Raw genomic sequence first — 20236 nt, 5'->3', positions numbered from 1 at the left:
GACATGAATCAAAAAGGATTATCGTCAAAAAAAAATTAATTAAATGTGAAATTGAAGGAATACCTTTCCCGATTTTTCTCCGAACATCGCGGGAATAAAATAAAGTTTTTATGCAAAGAAATAGAATAATAGATGAGCACTGGCATTGTGTTAAGGCGGGTTTATCCTTTGAAAGGAACAGCCAATTAGAAGGAAACAAAGGGGAGTCCTCGGCGCGCGATTTCTATCCAGCATTCCAAAGGTCCTCGAGAACAGCGGTTGTCTCTCCCGGTATTTGTTTATGAACCAGGTTCCAGGTTGCAGGACTCACAATCCAAAGGACTTAGCTATATGGGGAATTTAATGTTATTGTGTGGGTGTTTTTGTGTGTGTGGTCCTGGCTGGCTGATACTGGCACTTGGGATAATTACAAAATGCAGACGAAACAGCTGCGACAACCTCACATCGTCATTGTCGGCAGAGTTGGCTTCAGCGTCAGGACGTAACAGGGTCTGCAGGAGTAGCCGTGGCTACAGGGTCACATGTCAAATAGTTAAACATTTCATTTTATTTTATGTCCACCAAATGTCCTTCCACTGAGAAATGAGAATTTGTGGAGGAAAAGGACATCAAGAAATGGGGAATTGGGTTATGAGGCGAGTTTTTGAAAGAGTCCTTAGAAAATGTACAAACACTGAAAACTCTTCAAAGAAATCTTCAAATTCCAAAGGATTTCCCAAAAATCCTCGCTCTAACTTCCCCCGAAAATCAAACAAAATAATTGATTTTAAAACTAGAATGCAAAATATTTAAAAAAAATACTTCAAGTCTATCAAAAAGGAAATATTTAAAATGTTTTCCATAATTATTATTATCTGGGGCATGCAACTGGGTATATTTGGGCAGCTTCTGGGTCATCTCACTGTGGGTGGCATTCGCTCATGCCACAAAATGCCAATACAGCGCGGAAATATTTCCGTCAAATGGCTTTTGTGACAAAATATTTTGATTTCCACATTTTTGGGCCAAGCGTGCCACTTCTGGTATGCCTTTCAGTTGCCACTGGCAACCATTTCAACAAGAATATTCATTTAAAAACTTTTAAATTTCCATAAAAAATAAGAAATATAAAGTAATATTTTTGATTTTCGATGCTTCTCATTATTCTGGATAATATTTCTTTAAAGGAAGTGTGTCACTGACACTAACGTTTTGTGGCATCCAATTGCAAAATATTGACGGGGCCAGAAAGCCACTTTATTTCTCGTTATCGTTGGCATTCGATACGATACAAGGCAAAAAGGACCTCATCCTCCATCCAGCCATACCACTCCACCCACCATACTTCCCTTTATCCAGTCCGGTTCAGTCGAAACATTTTCCATTCTGGCTTCATATTGCTGTCACAATTTTTGCCATCGCATGGCAATGTTATGCAAATACCAGAAGCCACTCGAAGCGGTCATGTCAGGCCAGGAGGAAAAGCCCGGGAAAACCCAGGAAAAGAACAGTCACAGTGGACTACTATTCTTATTTCTTTTACTTTTTTCTTTTTTTTGGAAACAACAGAAAAAAAATTAAAACACGGAAACATGAAAACATGGAGCCTGGAAACTGAAACTGAATCGGAAATTGTGGTTTATTTTACTTGACTTTTTTAAAATTTTTTTCCCCCGTAGTTCGTTTTGTAGTTTCGGGCCTGAATACTTCAATTGCTGAATCCATGTATGCAGCTTGGCCGCAGGAGCTAGATTGTGGCCAGAATCGAATAGAAATATTTCTTGTTTAGGCCAAACTGTATTGGCGATAACTGGGAAAAAATTAAGGGTATAGGTTTTATAGAAATTATTTCAATAAACTTTTTGGGAAAACTTTGGATCAAGTTGAAGCCTACAACAAAATATAATAAACTAAGAACTTGTTTTTATACAAAAGGCTTTTAGAATTTTAAAATATATTCTCAAAAACTACCTACAAAAAATATTTTAGCTAACTTCTTAATTTACTGAGAGTGTTTTCATATTTTTCAACAGTATAAAAGACAAATCTTTGCTTCGATAATAAACTATAGCATATTTTTCTGCGCAAAATACTGAGAAGCAATGCAGCTGTTATTTTTCTCTCTTTTTCCCTATTATTTTGGTGATATTTTGTTTTGTTTTTTCCTAATGAGCGAATTATGAGACTTTTGTTTGCTTTCTCCTGCTTTCACTTTGTGTGTTGGCCTTTGAAATGTTTTTCTTTTGCGGCCGCCGGGCTGAAAAGGAAGTTTTGTACGCTAATTAAAAAGGTCAACACACAAATGACAGGATGGAACGTTAAGAAAAAAAAGAACGAGGACAGGTGATGGCGATAGGAAGAGGAGTGTTAGGGGGAATTCACAGGTGAGAGGTAAACAGCGGCGAATTAAGCTCACACAAATTGCGTCACTTTAACGAGTCGGCAGACGGCAGTTACCAGTCACCAGTTGCCTCTGTTAACTGTTACTTGTTACCTGTTCGGTTACCTGGTGAGTTAACTGTGCTTGTTGGGTGGTTGTAGGTGTTGGTCTTTCCACAGGACCTCCTGCTGATTCAATTCGCCTCAATTCATGTTGAAAATCGCGTCAACGTAAAAACAGAAACGCAGCTCATTTGCACTAGAAAAAATTCCAAGGTTTTTATATTCTATTTGTATTTATTTCCTCATATTTTCTATGAAAAATTCTTGTTATTTTCTATCAAAAAATAAGCGAAATAGTCTGCAGAAAAATATCAAATAATTTATTATCAGTGTGTTAAGTACACTGCCTGGAAAAAAAATACAAAAGTGTTGCCCAAAATGCGAGGCTGTCAGTAAAGTACCTAGCATTTCTCCATCCCTCCTGACCCTGGGTTGTTAACATATTTCGTTCGATGAGGGTACAGCGGAGAGGGTAGTGGCATGGGGGTGGTGCACGGACCCCCAAAGCAGAAGCACGCCCTCGGATGTACCACCTGTGGGTTGTCATACGAAAGGCAAATTTTAATGCCAACATTGCCAGGTAAACGGCATATGTGTGTGGCAGTGTGTGCGCTAGTGTGGGTGTGTGTGTGTGGCAGGCAACCAAGCGTATAAGCCAGGCCAAAAGAGAGGTAGCAGGAAAAAAAAAGGGAGAGAGGGGGGGTCAGGACCAAGGGGACAAAGGCACCCACGCATGACACTGTATCCAGGCACTCAGACACACAGCTTTAGAGCCAATTGTGCGATTTGTTTATATGTATGTGTGTGTGTGTGTTTGTAATTTATACAGAGACATGGCAGAGAATTTGTAAAAAGGGGATCCTTTCTGCCAATAAACTTTCAAGCCTAAAATTTGAGCTATTATATTTAAATAATACTTTTCCTTGAAACCCCTTTCTGCCCTTCGCCTCTGATATCATTATTGGCAGCTTAAGCAGCTCACAAACACACACACATAATACCTACATATATGAGAAGACGAAAAACAAGTCACAAAAAAATATTAACAACTTATTCCTTTTGATTTTTTATTGGGCCATGGGCTGTTGCCACGCTTATTCAGCTAGAATTCACTTTCGATGTGTGTCTGTATATATATACCTATATCTGTATATATATTTTATCAGTTATATATATAGGGCTGTGTCAGAATGGAGCTTAGCTGTGTAGCATTTAAGGCCTATGACCTTTTTTTTGGGGCCTTGTAGGACTGGAAATGGTCAGTCCATTAGAAGCATAACTGGTGGGAAGTTGTTTTCCGGGAGATTAGTTAGAAAAATGGGGAAGAGTTTAGATATTTTTAGGAAGAAGTTTATTTTAAAGAAGCATAATTGAAAATTAAATATATAATATAAGAAATGAGAGAAAAGATCAAAGCTCTCTAATACTTAGTATTTCTTAAATGGATTATTTTTTAATTTTTTTCTTTCTGAGTTCTATAGGCTTTCATTTTCCTCAATAAAAACAAAAAACTATTTAAACTCCACCTTAAAAACACCATTAAATATCACTCAACTTGAAAGTCTGCACTTAATTCAATTCCATTTAATTTTGTCACCAAAAACAGACAACCTGGCCTGCCCTGCTCCCTGAACTCCCTGCAAGGGATATGTACTTGGAGCCCTTAGTTCTGCTCCATCATGCATATATATGCGCTCATTTCACGCCTCGTGTTAATGGCTTTATACTGGCGTACACAAACAGGCTTACACTTATGACGCGGGGTGTCGAATAAACCGAAAAACAACAAGCCATCCGAAGGCAAGCCATCCGAACCAAGGAAGCATGAAAATTAATGATATTTTAATGTAAAAACAATACCAGCCACTTAAGCCACACATACAAATGTGTGTTATTGTGTGTGTGTCTCTAAGTGGGTATGTGTGTGTGTGTGTTTTTCAATTTTTAGGGGATCTGATGGAGAACAAAACCAAAAAAAAGGAAAAACTCCGGCGTTACTGAAGCCGTAAGCCGTAAGCCATAAGCCTCACGCTGATGAGTTAGCAACCCCTATACGAAAAATCCCCAAAAAATATTCCCCCCTTTTTTGACGCGTTTTTTTTTATATTTTATTTTTATATTTGAATACAAGGGGGCGTATACGCAATTTTACAAACGAACGAACGAACGAGCGAGTATATTAAATTTCACGTAGTTTCCCACACAAAGCAACTACAAAAATCAAATTATTACTTCGTATATGAATTCTTTGTTTATTTTTTATATATTTTTTTTTGTCTACCCTCCCCCTTGCAACAAGGTAGCTAAAAAATATATAAAAAATAAATATGAATGATGGCTGTCCTGTCAGAAGAATACATTTCAAGGCTGTAATTGTTTGCTCTACAGAGGCTCTGGCCCCATCCCAGTCTCTTTCTCTTTCTCTCTTTGTGTCTCTGTCTCTTTCCCTTTTTTTGTATTTCCATCTCTGTTTGACGCTGCCTTGTTTGCCCGACCGAGTCTTTTGTTAAACGAAATTGAAGTTGAAGCTTTGTGGTGCATTATCCTGAGTATAGCCTACGGGAGAACCTTTCTAAAAAATATACATATACTGTATAAAATATAAAAAATATAATCAGAGAAAAGAGAAGGCGACAGAGCTGCTAAAAGGGATAGAGATGGGAGATAGACAAGTCCTGCCAATTACAAATGGAAAATGCAAATTGCAAATAACAAGGAAACGTGCTACATTCCAGTTTCTAGATTGCAATTTGCAAACTAAAAATCAATATTGATGTATACATTTATATTAATAATGCCTTATTGTTGCATTTATTATGTTGCCCTGATTTTCCAGAGATTTCTGGGATATTTTAGGATAAATTATTGATGTTTCTTTTCATTAAACATCCTCCGTCAGACACCTGAGGCTGCCTTCAGTTGCAAAACTTTATCTGAATATCCTGGCTTTGAGTTTCTCCAGGTTCTGGGGATTTCTGAGATTTCATGAAAACTTCACTCATAAGTGTAATTAAATTTACGCACCGAGATGAAGGCCCTGGAGGCTAAAGTTAACCTGATACAGGCAGAGAAATAAATGAGTTTCTTAAAAGAAAATTCTTTTAAACTTTTGGTTGGAGGTTGGAGGAAAGATTTTTAAAGGCCATGAAAAAGGTTTATAGGTGAACCTTTTTATGTGAAATCACAGTAAAATATATAAATTTTTTGAGTGTAACTTTTCCTTCAGTTTCAAACACAGACTCTTCCCTCAGAAGGATATTTTTGTGTCAGTTGTTGATTCTGTAGAGCCTTCAAAAGACGCTTTGAAATGTTCACGCCGATAAAATCAAAGACCAAGAAAGGCCCCGACATACAATATACAAATAAATTTATATAAATGTATACATATTTATTGGTTGAGTGAGGCTTTAGCGGATTAAATAGAAAATAGGACTTGGCAGTTGTTTTTGCTTCACAGATTTCCTGTTAATTCACTTTGGCGCGACTAAACAAATTAATTGCTGACAGCTTTTTTTTTTTTCTCCGACCCCTGCCTAGAACGGCAATCCAACTAAATATATACATCAGAGTTGATATATATATTTGTGTTTTCTTTTTCTACAAGCCTGAAAAGGTAAATATGCACATAAATTAAGCCAGGATGTGGAAACGGAAACGAAATCGGAATCAGAATCAGAATCGGAATCGAAGTTTCCGGCTGCTTGAATGCCCAACGATTCAATTAAATGTTCCCCCAAAAAGCTAATCAGGCGCAAAAAACAAAATTGTTTCGATTGACCCATGACTTTCCAACAGAAAAAAATAAATATACATATATAATAAATATAGTATATCGGAGTAACCTTTGAAGATGAGAGAGCACGTCAAATTTATGACCACGTTTTGCGGTTAAGCAGTAGTTGGTCCGACAACTTAACTTTCGAGCCACTGGAGATGACAGCTCAGGTTAACCTTAGTTACAGAAACGGATACAAGTTTTAAGATTCAGGATAAAGATACTGGGATACTGGATAGCAGTTGAAAAACTTTGTAATTTTTTTTGTTACTTTTGGGGTGTGGGCCGAAAACCATTCACTTTGGCGGGCTTGTCAGAACCATTTGCCAAAGTGCAATCGAACGAAGCCAAAGGTAATTGTAATTAATTTTGGCCACAACCTCCTGAAACTGAAATGGCAACAAAGTGGAAACAAGCAACAGAATACAAAAAAAAAAAAGTACAGAAAACCGCCAATCCAATTGTTGGGTTAATAGTTTTGGATTTCATTCTCATTCGGTTTTTATTATTTGTTCAAGGCAAATTGAATCAGTTGCAGTCAGCCCGCCTCTGACTGGCTTCGAGTATTTTGGCCAAAAGCAAATAAACTGCCACAACTGGCAATGCAAATTATTTTTCCGGGCCAAGTGAACAGCAGGTGGATATGTAAGCTAGAGTAAATACAAAATATTTTGTCTCAATCAAGGCTATTGCGATTTATGAACTATTTGCTTGAAAAGACTTGGAAGTCATTTCCAATATTATTAGCTTTGATGAACAAATATTTAAATGGGAAAGCTCAGTCTCAGTCCTAAGGGGGACTTCTTAATAGCCTCTATATTCTTAAAAAAAATGGTATAATATCTTGTACTCATGGTGGTATCCCCATAAAAAACACAAACCTTTTCAGTCAGTCTGCCTTAAAATTTACTTTGAATTTGTCAAATAGATTCAAAACAAGACTGCCTTTCTAGACTTATGTCCTAGTAGGCATCCCGTTGGCGTAATCTACGCTTCTTGTCCTTCTTCTCCAGATATTCCAGTAGAGTGGCCTTGGTGGGGACCGTCAATATAATCGGCAGCATTTGATTGCAACGCGCAATCAAGTTCTTCAATCTCTTGGTCGTGTTGTGGTCTATCATGACGATGCCCATATTCGTTTTTCTATACAGGGAGAGAAAGAAGTTCTCTAGCTCGTCCTGTGGAGTGTCTGCAGGATATTCCAAACATATAGGTTCTAGGAATAGAAGCAAAGTAAAAGAATACCAACCAATATCCACCATTAAGTAGCTACGAAACTTTTCGCGATGATAACCAATGCCAGCTAATAGAAAGCCCAAAGTTAGTTCCTGAAATTTAATATTTTAGGATTATTAAGGAGTCTTTGATTATATGGATACTCACAGAATCAGCCATTATTCCAAGACGCAGTATGTTTGGATCTTCTACTATCGTCACGGGCTGGAGATCCACATCTTCGCCCGCACCCTCATTATCCGATCCGGAGGAGTCCCGATCCTTGTTCCGATTTTGGATGACCACCTCGCCTTCATCGTGGGCCCGGGACTTCTTTTTGGCTTGGGCAGCAGGCAGCTTGTTTGCCGCCGGACGATGTGGAGGTTCATCCGGCTTACTCATCCTTAAGATATTACAAGTAAATATAGAATTTACTTGTGAGGTTTAACCTGAAAGGGAATTTTGAATTTGGTTGATTTTAGAATCAAAGCTTTAGTATTATTTTTAGAGTTAAGAAATGAGGGACTATAACATACCTGATCCTTTGGATGTTCCTGGTGCCTGGCCTGGTTTTGGCCACCTAATGCTTACCCAGAACTGGCAAGAACAATGCTTTATTTTTACAACTTTTTAATGAGTTTCCAATAAAGGAGGCTCCACACAAAAACCCCCCAAATTGCGGCAGCTTAAGTCATAAGCCGTCGCCCAAGAAATACTCTCAGGCTCAGGACGAAATTAGTTTCCTTTTTTTTGTCATTTTATTTTTTAATTATTCAGTTTTTGAGGGGCTTTTGGGCGTGTGGGTGGCTTCGGGCCGTTCTCTCAGCCAAATGAAGCCCGAAATGGAAATTCAATTATGTCACGGGTGTGTAGAGTCTTTAAAAGATTGAAGCATAATCCAGAGAAAATCCTCTTAATACTTCGATTTCCATTTCCAATAATCTCCAGCCCAGAGCTCATCATGATTATTTTGTATAGTTGGTGTTGATTTAATTGATCCAGGACGGGCTGTCGGGCTTATGAATCATGCTAGTGAGATGCAATTTTAAAGACACAGAGTGCGAAGCTTAGGCTTAAGCAGGATAACCATAAGGCCACCGAATCCCCACCCCGAACCAGCCTCAAAATCCATGTGTTATATCCTGTTGGCAATTGCCAGAGCAAACATTCGAGTCCTGTTCTGTACTGGTCCTTGTGGCATGTCCGACAATCAGAGAAATTATTGTGTTAGAGACTGAATAATGCGTTAACCATGACATGGCCAACAAAGGATATTCTCCAAACACACATACAAACAGACATAGAGATACTGACACGAGTATCTGTGCATGAATGTGTTGCATTTGACGATTCGATTCGACGAGTGAGGTATCCCAGGGATATGTCTAGTTGGTTTTAGCCTCAGCATTCCTCGAATCCCGCAACTGGTCGAAACGGAAACCCGAATACCAGAAATTCCTGCACAGCTCCCATGCGAGCATTTGATTTCCAAATGCCAGTAGTCCTGCCAGGATCAGGACCAGAAGTCCATTGCCGGAATACTCTATTAGGAGATGGTATTTCTCAAATTGCCTTTATTATTAAATAGTTTCAAGGCTAGGAAAAAAATTACTTACTTTATTTATTAAAAATTTTATAACAAACCTCCCCATCAAACATAGTACTCCTTTAATGTTTTAAATTAATTAATTTCCATTCTGGGCATAACTGGGCAAGTGTCTATTCTTGATTCGATTTGTGAAACATCAAGTTGATTATGAGCTTAAATGCCCTTTGTTTGTGGCAATGAATCGAAAACAAGTTTCACTTAATCAGGCATTGCTGATTGGGACGAGAAATTCTCATTAAGAGCGTGTCTGGCCAGGACCAGAGAGTCCTTGGCCATGCGGCTTTTGATGGTAAAAATAAAAAAAAAAGAAAAGAGTTAAGCCTTCATCAAAAAGACACACACACACTAAGAGAGAGAGAGAGCGAGCGAAAGAGAAGGTAGGTTGCAACAGTTGCTCCGGCTGTTGCATGTCCTTGTGGCATCCTGCCAGTCCTTGCAACGCATCCACCCACAAAGGCTGTGCAAGTTTAATAACAGCACAAATTGCGTAAGCCGCCAAAAACCATTAATAACTTTTGTGCACCTGCAGAAGAGGACAGAAGGAGTGACGGCAACCATACAAGAAAGAGAGCGAAACAAGATTTTTCATCCAAGGCGTAGCATACAGGGCGTATGCTTGATATCTGGCAGCAGCTGTTTACCGTTTATTCCTGCTCTCCTTCTCCTTCTCCTGAGATGAAAGTGACTGTGTGTGTTTGTTGATTGCATGTGTGTGTGCACTTTCTTTCTGTGGCCCCTGCTGCCTTTTAATTATTGATTCCCAGCCCATTGAAGTGATTAATATTTTCCGAGCAGCCAAATCGTTGCCGCCGGACAACGTCCACAGCCAGAGCCAGAGCCAGATCCAGAATTCGAAACGAGTGGTAGAAATGGTTGGAAAATATACGGGAAAAGCCCCAACGATTGCCACCAATTGTTTTATTTCCCTCTATAATTGCATTTTCTTGTTCTCTCTCTCAGTGTGTGTGTGTTTCTGTGTGTTTGGTAGTGTTTGGTAGTGGTTGGGCTGAAAGGGGTCGCAGGAGACCCCCTCACGAGTGGCCAGTAGGGAGCAGGTTAAATGCCAGTAATTAAAAATCATGCTTGATAATGTTGAGCATCTGGCTGGCATTGAATTGTAGCCTCAAAAAATATATAGTATATATAGTTGTGTCTCTTTGTGTCATTAAGGTTGAGTCTTGAATAAAAAGAGCCACATGGAACAGGCTTAATTATTTCAAACAAGCCGATCCATCATCTAACAAATACAATTTGCTCTTCGAATGACATCTGCAGGCAATCACAGACCTAGGGCTAGCGGGGCTGGAACATACATACATATATCTAAAGTTATTTATTTCTAATAAAAATACTTGATAATAAAGACTTTTTATTTATAAGATTTAAATGCCTTTTTTTTACCCCAAATATATATTTTTTTGATTTTTCTAATACCATTTTATTTCCTATCCATAATTTAGTTTCCAATTCTTTCGGGATATACATATGAACATCCCTAATTCCAGGCCCACCCTTATCCATATGTAAGTGTGTGTGCAAAATTCTGGATGTGTGTGTTTGTGTATTGGTGTGCTCGTTTCGGGGCAGGGCAAAAGGCATCAATCTTCCTCCATCATTGTCAGTGGCCGATGACGATGACGATGACGAAACAAGAGCGGTAGCAGCATCCAGCATCCAGGATCCCGGATCCAGCATCCTGAAAAACCTGCCGCGTATATCCTGGCTCCTGACCCCCATGGCGGCTATATGGTGTTTCCCATTCGCAATTCTCATTTCCGCAGGAGGTGGCTTCACAAAGTAAATGAAATATCATCGCCCGCCTGTCATTTCATAATTTTCAAAAAGCAAAACCAAATAATGCGTATATATGTATACCGTTACATTATATACACATATGAGTGTGTGTGGGTTTGTAATTCGCCAATCAAGCTGCCACCCATAATAAATTAATTATTTATTTGCCATCCACATCAATATTATTTAATAAATTTTTATTTGGTTGGCAGGATGGTGGCAGGTGGAATAAAGGGAATAATATTCATGAAAATTGATGATGTATATTTTTGTAATTACTCTCCAAAAATGTAATACTATAGTATCCTCTGTTTAAATCCAAAAAAAAGGTATCCTTTCCATTCCCAGTCATAATTCTAATGCAATAACTCACTCATCTCTGTGTTGGATGCATAAACAAATTGAAAAACTTTTTCCCAACCAACTTTCACTTTGCACTTTCTTCTTTTTTATTTTTTATTTTTTTATTCCACTTCCTGGTTTATTTTTTGTTTCTCCGAAAGCATTGCCCTGGGCGACCGCAAGGGAAAGCTGTCTCTACACTTTCTCCTAACATGGGTGGACCAAAGTGAAGACTTTCCTTCCAAAAACAACTTGTATTTGAACAGTTTTACGTTAAAAGTTTTTCACAACCAGTTGGTAAGTGGCTGTGCGTCTGTGTGGGTGAGTGTGTTTGAAGAGGAGAAAACCACAGGAAGAAAAAAGGACATTTCAAGATGAGGGTCTAAATCCTAGTAGTTTCTGGACATTCATTTTGTTTTCAATTTCCTTATGACGGATTCCCCACTAAATCGCCAGCTCAACTTAAGTGAAATCATAAAAAAAAATTCGTTATAAATAAAACAGATGCGTCTTAAATAAACAACAAAAACAATACTAAAAAATAAAAATCCAGATGAAAGTTTTCCGGAAGGAAAGCGAGAGAGAGTGGAATCTGTGTTTACCTGAAAAACAATGGAAGCCAAAGTAAATTCCGAAGCAACAAAACATACAGGCAACTCAAATTTTAGACAGTTTATTAAGTTTTCCAGGGAAACTTTTACCACCAGACGACAGTCTGTCTCTTTCATTATGTTCGCCCCGTCTCTTTCGGTCGCTTAATTTAGCTTCGAAATTGTGGCAGAAGACAAAAGTTTTTCTGGTTTTTTCCCCAACATCGTTGGAAAAGTTTTTTGGGAATCACTTTCGCTTCGTTTGACTTCAAGTTCAAGTGAAAATTATTCCAAGAATTTTTTCAAAAATTTGTATTCATTTTTTTGAAAATAAAATTAGTACTTAAGATTAGGGCACTGCTGGGATGGATAGTTCCTCTGCTGGGAACTTCAAAAAACAACCCTTGACCCTTGACTATATGTTTGTTTCCCGAACTCATGGCTTTTTATACTTTTATAGAATTTTCTTTATAAATACCCCACTTAAAAAAATAACTGATGAATTATATTAAAGAGCTGTCAAATAAGTGCCAAAAATAAAAAGTAAATTGGATCTGGCATTAAAATGCAACTCACACAGAGGTGGAGCTGGAGAAAAGCTAATTGAATTGTGTGCCAGGCTCTGGCTTAATATTTTGCATTTTTTTTTTGTGCCACATTTCATTTAATTTCTAGCCCTGTGGCTAGAGTTTCAGGACTCACTGTGCGGCAGGCACCTTAGCTCACCTGACACGGCAACATTTTAACATTTTTGTATGTAATTTGAAATTTTGTTTACGCTGGAGCTTGGGCCGCAGGCTGAACAAACACAGGACCCATGCCAGCCCGAGGGGGTGGGTTGGGCTTATAAAAAATGAGAAGGAATGGGGAGGCCGTGGGTGGATGAATGGTGGGTGGGTTTGGTCCAAAGCCGCCCTCCCGCCCTCTGAAAATCCAAATCTGGGCTGCGGCGCATTGCGCACGCAAAAAAGTCCAAGTCCAAGTCCAACAAACACAACTTTCAAGAGCTCAACTTTCCACAACACACACATACATATATATACATAAATATTTCTATCAAATTTCAATTTGTTGAAAATTTTTCGTATATCCACCCCACTGCCCTCCCCTGCCATCCACTTTATTTATTTAAATTTTATTTTCGGCTGCCATGGGAAGACATAATTAAGCCGCGTCTCAAAAGAACTTCTGGCGAAAGCCCACAAAAGCCCAGGCCAAGAGGCTGTTGTAATTAGAAATCTACAAAAAAAAAACAAAGCCATCCATCCTGGCTAAAAAACAAGAGCAGCAAATAAAAAAAAATAAATGGAAAAATCCAAAAATTATTTAAGTAAAAAACAAATACAAAGCCATTGGGGTCTTAGGGCGAGATTTGCGTCGTTTTTAATTGCCAGGCACCCTGGCCCAGTCCCCTCGGCGCTCTCTCTTGGCAAAAAAAAACACAAAATGAAGAATATTTTTATACATAATTAATTACCCTCCCCCCCCTCCAACCTCGTATCCGGTCGACGGTTAAAGCTGGGGCGTGGCAGGTGGGTCTATTTCGGGACATAAGCGGCATTTAAATGCGTTTGGGGAATAATTTCAACGACTTTTTTCCCTTTACCAAGTCAATACTAATTACAGAAACGAAATGATTTAGAAACGGAAGTGGCCGCCAATGGGGAACGAAATGGAATTGAAACGGAAAAGCACTTAAGCCGCATTAGGTTGGGATTTTGTTTACACTCACCCACTGAAAGCAAAGAGCCCAAAATCCAACTAACTAATTTGTTTGCCTCCTTCGTGGAGGACAACTGCCCTCGCTGTCGCCTCTTTTTAGCGCAGGACTCTCAGCCGGAAGCCATGGCGACAGGATCGCATTTGGGGGTCGCTATTGCCATGACCAGTACTGTACCCTAATAGACAGCACATGTTTGAGTTTCCCAGAAAGCTAACGAGCTCTAAGGCACTTTGAGAAAAGAGGAGATCCTTTAAAGGGGATATTAGGGATACATTTTAATATAAATTAGGTCAGAATTTATGCGAGTATTTTTATATATGAATATTATCTTAACCAAGTCCAAACAACTCTTTTCTATATAGGGTTTATAGCCCCTTTAAAAAAATCTCAGTGTACTCGGATAGATAAAAATACTGATAGCCACCTGGCCCAGATGCTAATTGCTTCGTTAGCGGATTTTTGGGCAACTGGCTTACATCAGCATCGGCATAATCATCCTTGGGTGTCCTGTAAGTCCTTAAAGGTCCTTTTATTTTTGGTGGCAGGGAATCCGAGTCCGGAATCAGTGGGGCAGCTACTTCTTTATTGATTGCCCCGATATACGAGATATCCAAGTGAATGTTTTGTATATATTTTTGAGTTGTGTGTTTTTGAGTTGAGACGAGTCCTTGACAATGACATGTTCATGGTTATGTCCTGTCTCTCGTCATCTCTCTCTGTATGTGTGTAAAAAGGAAAGTGAATATGAAAAAAAGAAAAGAGTGAAAGGGGGAACAGGGAGTGAGTGAGTGGGGTAGATCGGCGTTTATTTCCGTTCCGTCTAACCGCATTTCTTTTGTGGCACACCGCCTGACAGGCTCTAACTTTATTACATCGTCCTTGTCTGTGTCGAGTGGTTTGCCATCTGTTCAACCACGCCTCCCCGCCCTTCCACTTTTCCCCGGCTATATTTTCCTCCTACCAGTGTTTTCTGTTTGGTTTTCTGCTGAGCAACAGGCAAAATGTGTGCGGCATTGCGGCAAAATGTTCAATTTATGTATAGTAACAAAAAAAAAAAAAACGTGGAAGGAAAATGGGGGAAATTCCTAGAAGGAGGATGGCGGGTGGAGGAGGGCATTAGAGCAAACATCGTTGGCAACTTGACGCCTACCCCGCTACCGTCCCAGGACATAGTTTCATGGGCCATGCCGCCAACAAGGAATTAACATTAAAGAGCACGCGAATGTGAAAATAAAATTTGATAGCGCCAGCAGGGAGTGCGGAAAAGTTGTTTTGGAAAATCTTAAATAAAATTTAGTGGGGGATTTGCCAGAGGAAAAGGAAAAAATGGGAAAAGGAAAACCCCCCATAGAGCGAGAGAGAGAAACAGAAAACACGGTGCAAATGGCCAAGTTAATAAGCTGGAAAATGTGCCCCAAAGACCAACATTACCATTAATGGCGTCAACTTGAAAGAAAGGTCAAAAACGAGCAAAATGCTTTGGACTTTGGTCCTTTTGGTCCACACCCAACCCCCCCAGGTCCATCCTTGGGCCAACCATCCACCATTGAATCAAATGTGAAATTAGTCTTTAATTGAGACTAATTGATTGATGTGCCATCCAAGCGGTTCTTGGGGCATAAATTGTAAACATTCCCAAATTAATTAAACTGACAGTTGCAGGCAGTTGAATTAATCAAAAAAAAAAAAGCAACAAGCTTTTACCTTTCTTGACTGTCAGTCTTGGAGGGAAAATAAAATTACCAGAGATTTCCATCCATTCCTTTCAGTTATCAGGACCTTCATATCCTTTAAAATGGAAGATTAGAGATCACAAAGATTTGGCTTTCAGGTCACCTGGGAGAATATAAATCATTAGGGCTTCGACTAATATGAAATTATTGACTTTCTCATAAGAATATTGAGTTGCCTGGCAATGTGACCAGCTACGCCCAAGCAAAAAATACCAAAAAATCCTCGTCTTGTATCTAAGCGCCTGTTATTCTGGCAGCCAAGGACAAAGTTTAAAAAATTGTATTCTGAATTCTGAAAACAATTACATAAAAAAGGCTAAAGAAATGTAATGACAAAAGCGTTTAATTTATTTTTATTACCATTAAGCTGAAAAAGGACCATCAAACTGGATTCTTGTATTTGACAGCCTGTTGCTTGACCTTAAATTTTCTCACTGTAAGAAAATATTTGCTCGTCCATTTGCCATTTTATGCGGTAACTATAAAAAAGGTGGAATTTCTACGCCGGAATACTGACACATAAACGCATTAATTGCTCGACTGGCACGTGAGCGTTTGAGTGCGATCATAAAATTTGATGATTCTGCTGGAGTCCTCCGGCATCCAGCGTAGTCCTGTGTGTCCTTTGAGCCTCGTATTTTTTTTTTTTTTTTGCATCCAGAAACTGTGACTCAAAGCGAAACAGTAGCAGCAGATGCTGAAACGAAAGCTGACTGTTGCTGATCCGTACAGTGTTATTAAAAACTTCCCATCCACAAAAACCCATCATCCTTTGCCCGTCGTCCTTTCCCCACCCCCAACACAATATGGCCCTAAAAACAAACAAACAGACAGAAACAATGCGGCAAAAAAAAGACAAACAAGTGCTAAACGCGTCAGAGTCAGCCGTCGGCGAAATTGGCAAAAGGCATTAACCCATCGTTGCCAGATGCAATAATAAAAACGGCTTTGGCCCAGTTTTATGGCCAACGAATTGGAAACACGGCTCACACGGTTGTCCTAGAAACCGTTCAATCATGGGGATAAAAAACTGAACACAAGAAACTGCAAAGAAAAAATAGAAGAAACTAACCCTGAATACAAATTTTTATTTAATTTTCAGACTATAAGTTAATAGAGCACAAAAATTCCATGGAAATTATCAAATTTAAATAAAGTTCAAATTAAAAATTTTATGAGACTTCCCAATGCATATCTCGGTTATTTGACAGCCGACTTGAAAAATAGATACCATTTACGAATCAGGGCTTAAGTCCCCTTCTTTCTACATCAAAATAATGGCGAAATTAATCAAAAAAAATTTCACCCAAATTTTTGGCAAAAATGATGATGGTACCCCTTGGAAAAACTGAAAAAAAATCGGTCAGAAATTTTATTGCCAGTTTTTGGTTGAGAATGATGCTACTCGGAGTTCTAAGAACGGGAAGGTATGACATTCTTGAATCAGTCAAATATAAGCCGAGTTATGCACATTTTTCCAAAAAAAAAATTACAAAAATTAAATGATTTTTTATTGGTTTTTTTTATTTCAAAATTTAAGCTTTCTATATACTCATCAATGAATATCTCGACTATTTCGTCACCTATTCCAAAACGGAATACCATTTACGAATCAGGGCTCTAGTCCCCTTCTTTCTACATCAAAATAATGGCGAAATTAATCAAAAAAAATTTGACCCAAATTTTTGGCAAAAATGATGATGGTACCCCTTGAAAATTTTTCAAAAAATGAGTCAGATTTTTGATAGACTGATTTTCATTGGAAACTATAGTCCTTCAAAAACTAAGAACAGGAAAGCATAACATTTAATGTTCCGGCGAGTATTAGCCGAGTTATGGCAATTATAAGTTGGAGTTTGGCTTAAAATCCTGAAATAAAAATTGGATAAAAATTTTCCTATTTTTGGTTAACTGAAACTTATTTTTGCCTTAATACCAGTCTTTAAAAATTAAATGCCACAACGACAGCAGCTATATTATTTAATATTTTCTGCATACTGGCCTCGTTGGGATTTTCTCATCGTTTAAGCATTTCCTTCCTGTTTTGATTCATTTGGACTGATTTGTTCATTTTGGCCGCTTCCTGTTGTTTTTTACACTTCCTTGGCATTGCTCCCCGCCCCAACCCAGTGAAAAGTTTCTCTTGTTTTTGGAGTTGTTGTTGTTGTTGTTTACGCTTCTACCGGAAACTCATCCCTCATCCGCCATGGAAATCGTTTAACAGGCTAAAAGGACAGGCAGCCGGGTCCATAGTCTATAGTCCGTAGTTCAGGAAGCTGACTTTTATTGGCCAAAGGACGACGGCACATCGAACCTAATTGCCGTTGTTGGCCAAAGTAAGTTTGCGCCTGCATTTCGCCTTTGCAGCTTTTACTTCGCATTATCCTTGATCCAAGATTAACAGCGTGGCAGGGATTATTAGCCAATGGACCACTTAACACCTGAGCCATTACGGTTATGCAATCCGATGGTTAAGCCAATTAATTAAGCAATTAAATCAGGTGACATAAAAATGATTAAAAAGGAAATATTAAGGTAGTTTAAAAGGGATTTTCAATAAAGTTTATAGGGTTAGGTTATGATGCCAATATTAAATACTCGTTTAGGCTAAAAATCATCCATTTAAAGGTGAAAATATCATTCATAAATGCTTTAAAGGAGGAGACAGCCTTTTGTAGCGTCGTGTGAAGTGACAACCAAGTGTTGCTCTGGGCCATTGAAGGGTCCGAGTTGCCCATTTTCCGGCAGCAGAACAATGCTGGAAAAATGCTAGATAAATGCGAGAGAGGCAGAGGAAAATAGGAAAAACGACTAAGGACTAAGGACTAAGGATGGCTTGAATTTCCAGGCAGCTGTCAAACAATGCGAGCATTTGCGAAACGCATGTGAATGCATTTTAATGGCTCGGCAGAATGGGTCGACTTTTACTTTTTTTTTTCCTTCTGGTTTTTCATTTTATATTTGTTTTTCTCCATTTTCATTTCTGTCTTTTTTTTTGGCTGAGTGTGCAGATGCAGATAAGTCCTGGTCGCATCGCCCCGTTTTGGTGGAAAAGTGGGCGGGTCGTAAAGGAAAATGTCGCCCTTAGCGACATTAAAAATCGTTGTTGCCAATACTGTTGCTTTTTAGCTTTTTTTTTGTTTTTTTTTTTTTCTTTACGATTTTCCTCAAATTCCATGCATTCTACACACGCACGGAAAATGGTGGGAAAACCTTTGGAGATCCAGCCAGATATATGGGATATCCTTGGATATAGTTTGCGAATTCAGCAAAAGTGCCGACAAAGTTGTAAACCAAACCAGAACCAGAACGTATTCGAAACTTTTTTTACACTCGAACCACAAAAGTGCGAAGAGAATCTTGGGTTACGAGGAATGACTCTGGCAGATTCTGGCAATGGAGATTCTATTAAAAAGACTTTGTGGCTTTGATTGTTTTGGATTTTATAGGGAAGTAGTACACAAGTACAAGTACTTTTTAAGTGGTTTCCTTGAAGAGGTAGTTGAAAATTTTATTTTTTTCTGGTTTTGGGTGGGGAAGTAAAGTTAAAGTGCGTACTTGTAAGTACTGGGGTTTTGTGGGAGAATTAGATGCGGTCTGGTTACCAGTATTTGTCCGAAAAGGGTCTAGAAAATATATCTAATATATTCTCTACTAGACTTCAACCCAAATCTCGAGTGTTTGGAGCATATTCTGTATCCCAAAATTTTGTCTGCAATGAGAACCAACACCACCATTAATATTTATCACAGAATTATATGAACTGCGCATTCCGGGGTCTGTTTTATGCCTGTGGCTACGCAATTATTCCGACATAGTTGCTTGGATTATCCCGAGCCTTAAATTCCGAATGCCATTAGCAGATGCTCTCCATCCTGGCGGACCATTTTGGATAATTTGTAGGAGGATTTGGGAGAGACTCGGGATGGAATCAGATTTATTTTGTATTTAAGAGTGATGGAAGCTGGAATAGCCGTCTCTCTCTGCTTAATTACAATTAGCCATAGATTTTAATTATCATAATGATAATTGCCTTATGGCGAGAGCATTGTCACAGTTGGTTTAGTTTTGGCGCCTGTTTAATATTTGATCGTCCTGTCGTCCTTCCTGTCATCCTCTGCTGTGGTGTCCTGTCCTGGTATGAGAATCCGCTTTGATGTTTTTTTGCTCGTTGCCAATGCTAATTGGATTGCATCTTTATTAATTAGGCAGTGACAGGATAGCAGGATAACAGGCTGGCAAGAGAGTATCCTTGCCGGGGACTCGTCTCTATGCAAATCGCCTTGAAATATCTCGGGGCGCTATCAAGCGCCAAGGATGTAATTAAAATATGTTGCCAAAAGACAAACAACAACAAGCAACAACCGTCTATCGAAAAAACACTAACAGACAACCAACAAACCAACAAATTCCACAAAAAACAACAAACAACAAAGATACAAAAAATACAAAAAAAATGAGAAAAGGATCTCTCCGCCTGACACTCCTGAAACTGAAGCTGAAAAACGCACACAGACACAGAACAAATTGATAAATATGCAAATTTAATAGACTCGCAATCAATTTGCATAAATCTTGGCGGCTAAAAATAAATAAATAAAATTCAAAATGTAAAAGAAATTAAGCGAGAGTTAAAAAGCAAGTGAGTCGACGTTCAAGAGCTCTTTCCTGTTGGAAAATTCAATTACTTAGCATTTACCTTTTGTTTCAAAGGATAACAAAAAGGATAAAACTAGAAAATATTAATACAAAAAAATATAAGAGATTACAAGCTAGAAATATTCTAAAAAAAACATAAAAATATTTCCATCTCTGTATAATATAACAATAAAATTTAAAATTCAGCTTTAAAATATTTTCGAATCCATTCTTCAAATTCCCTTTGTCGAGCGGAATTTTTTCTCAACTTTCAAGGAATTTTCCCAGGACACACACACAGGAGAAAAAGTGAGAAAAAAATTAGAAAATAAATATGCTAAATGGAGTCGCTGGCAGAAAAACAATGCTGTAATAATAACAAATACAACAGCAATA

The 20236-nt window shown here is 38.5% G+C and overlaps 2 protein-coding genes across 5 annotated transcripts in view; one reads left to right on the top strand and one right to left on the bottom strand.

The window, feature by feature from the left end:
• The window catches only part of rsh (radish), a 94054-nt gene that overhangs the window by 5296 nt on the left and 68522 nt on the right, over positions 1-20236 (top strand). The window lies entirely within an intron of this gene.
• LOC108121184 (uncharacterized) lies at positions 7079-7911 on the bottom strand. The gene is made up of 3 exons (XM_017235143.3): positions 7580-7911; positions 7446-7524; positions 7079-7385 (listed from the first exon to the last, which is right to left on the bottom strand). Exons 1-3 carry the CDS (start codon positions 7811-7813, stop codon positions 7159-7161), a joined length of 540 nt encoding a protein of 179 aa, XP_017090632.3. The 5' UTR covers positions 7814-7911; the 3' UTR covers positions 7079-7158.

The sequence above is a fragment of the Drosophila bipectinata genome, chromosome XL (genome assembly GCF_030179905.1).
Source record: "Drosophila bipectinata strain 14024-0381.07 chromosome XL, DbipHiC1v2, whole genome shotgun sequence".
Taxonomy (NCBI): Eukaryota; Metazoa; Arthropoda; class Insecta; order Diptera; family Drosophilidae; genus Drosophila; species Drosophila bipectinata.
The sequence above is the reverse complement of the archived record's forward strand: the minus strand, read 5'-3'. Positions and strand labels throughout refer to the sequence as shown.

What these genes read in the sequence shown, in the direction of transcription:
- LOC108121184 (XM_017235143.3), bottom strand. Translation starts at nt 7,813, where the DNA reads ATGAGTAAGCCGGATGAACCTCCACATCGTCCGGCGGCAAACAAGCTG. An exon ending in TTGGAATAATGGCTGATTCT is followed by an intron (nt 7,525 to 7,579) that starts GTGAGTATCCAT and finishes ATTAAATTTCAG; the next exon opens with GAACTAACTTTGGGCTTTCT. An exon ending in CTACTTAATGGTGGATATTG is followed by an intron (nt 7,386 to 7,445) that starts GTTGGTATTCTT and finishes AATATCCTGCAG; the next exon opens with ACACTCCACAGGACGAGCTA.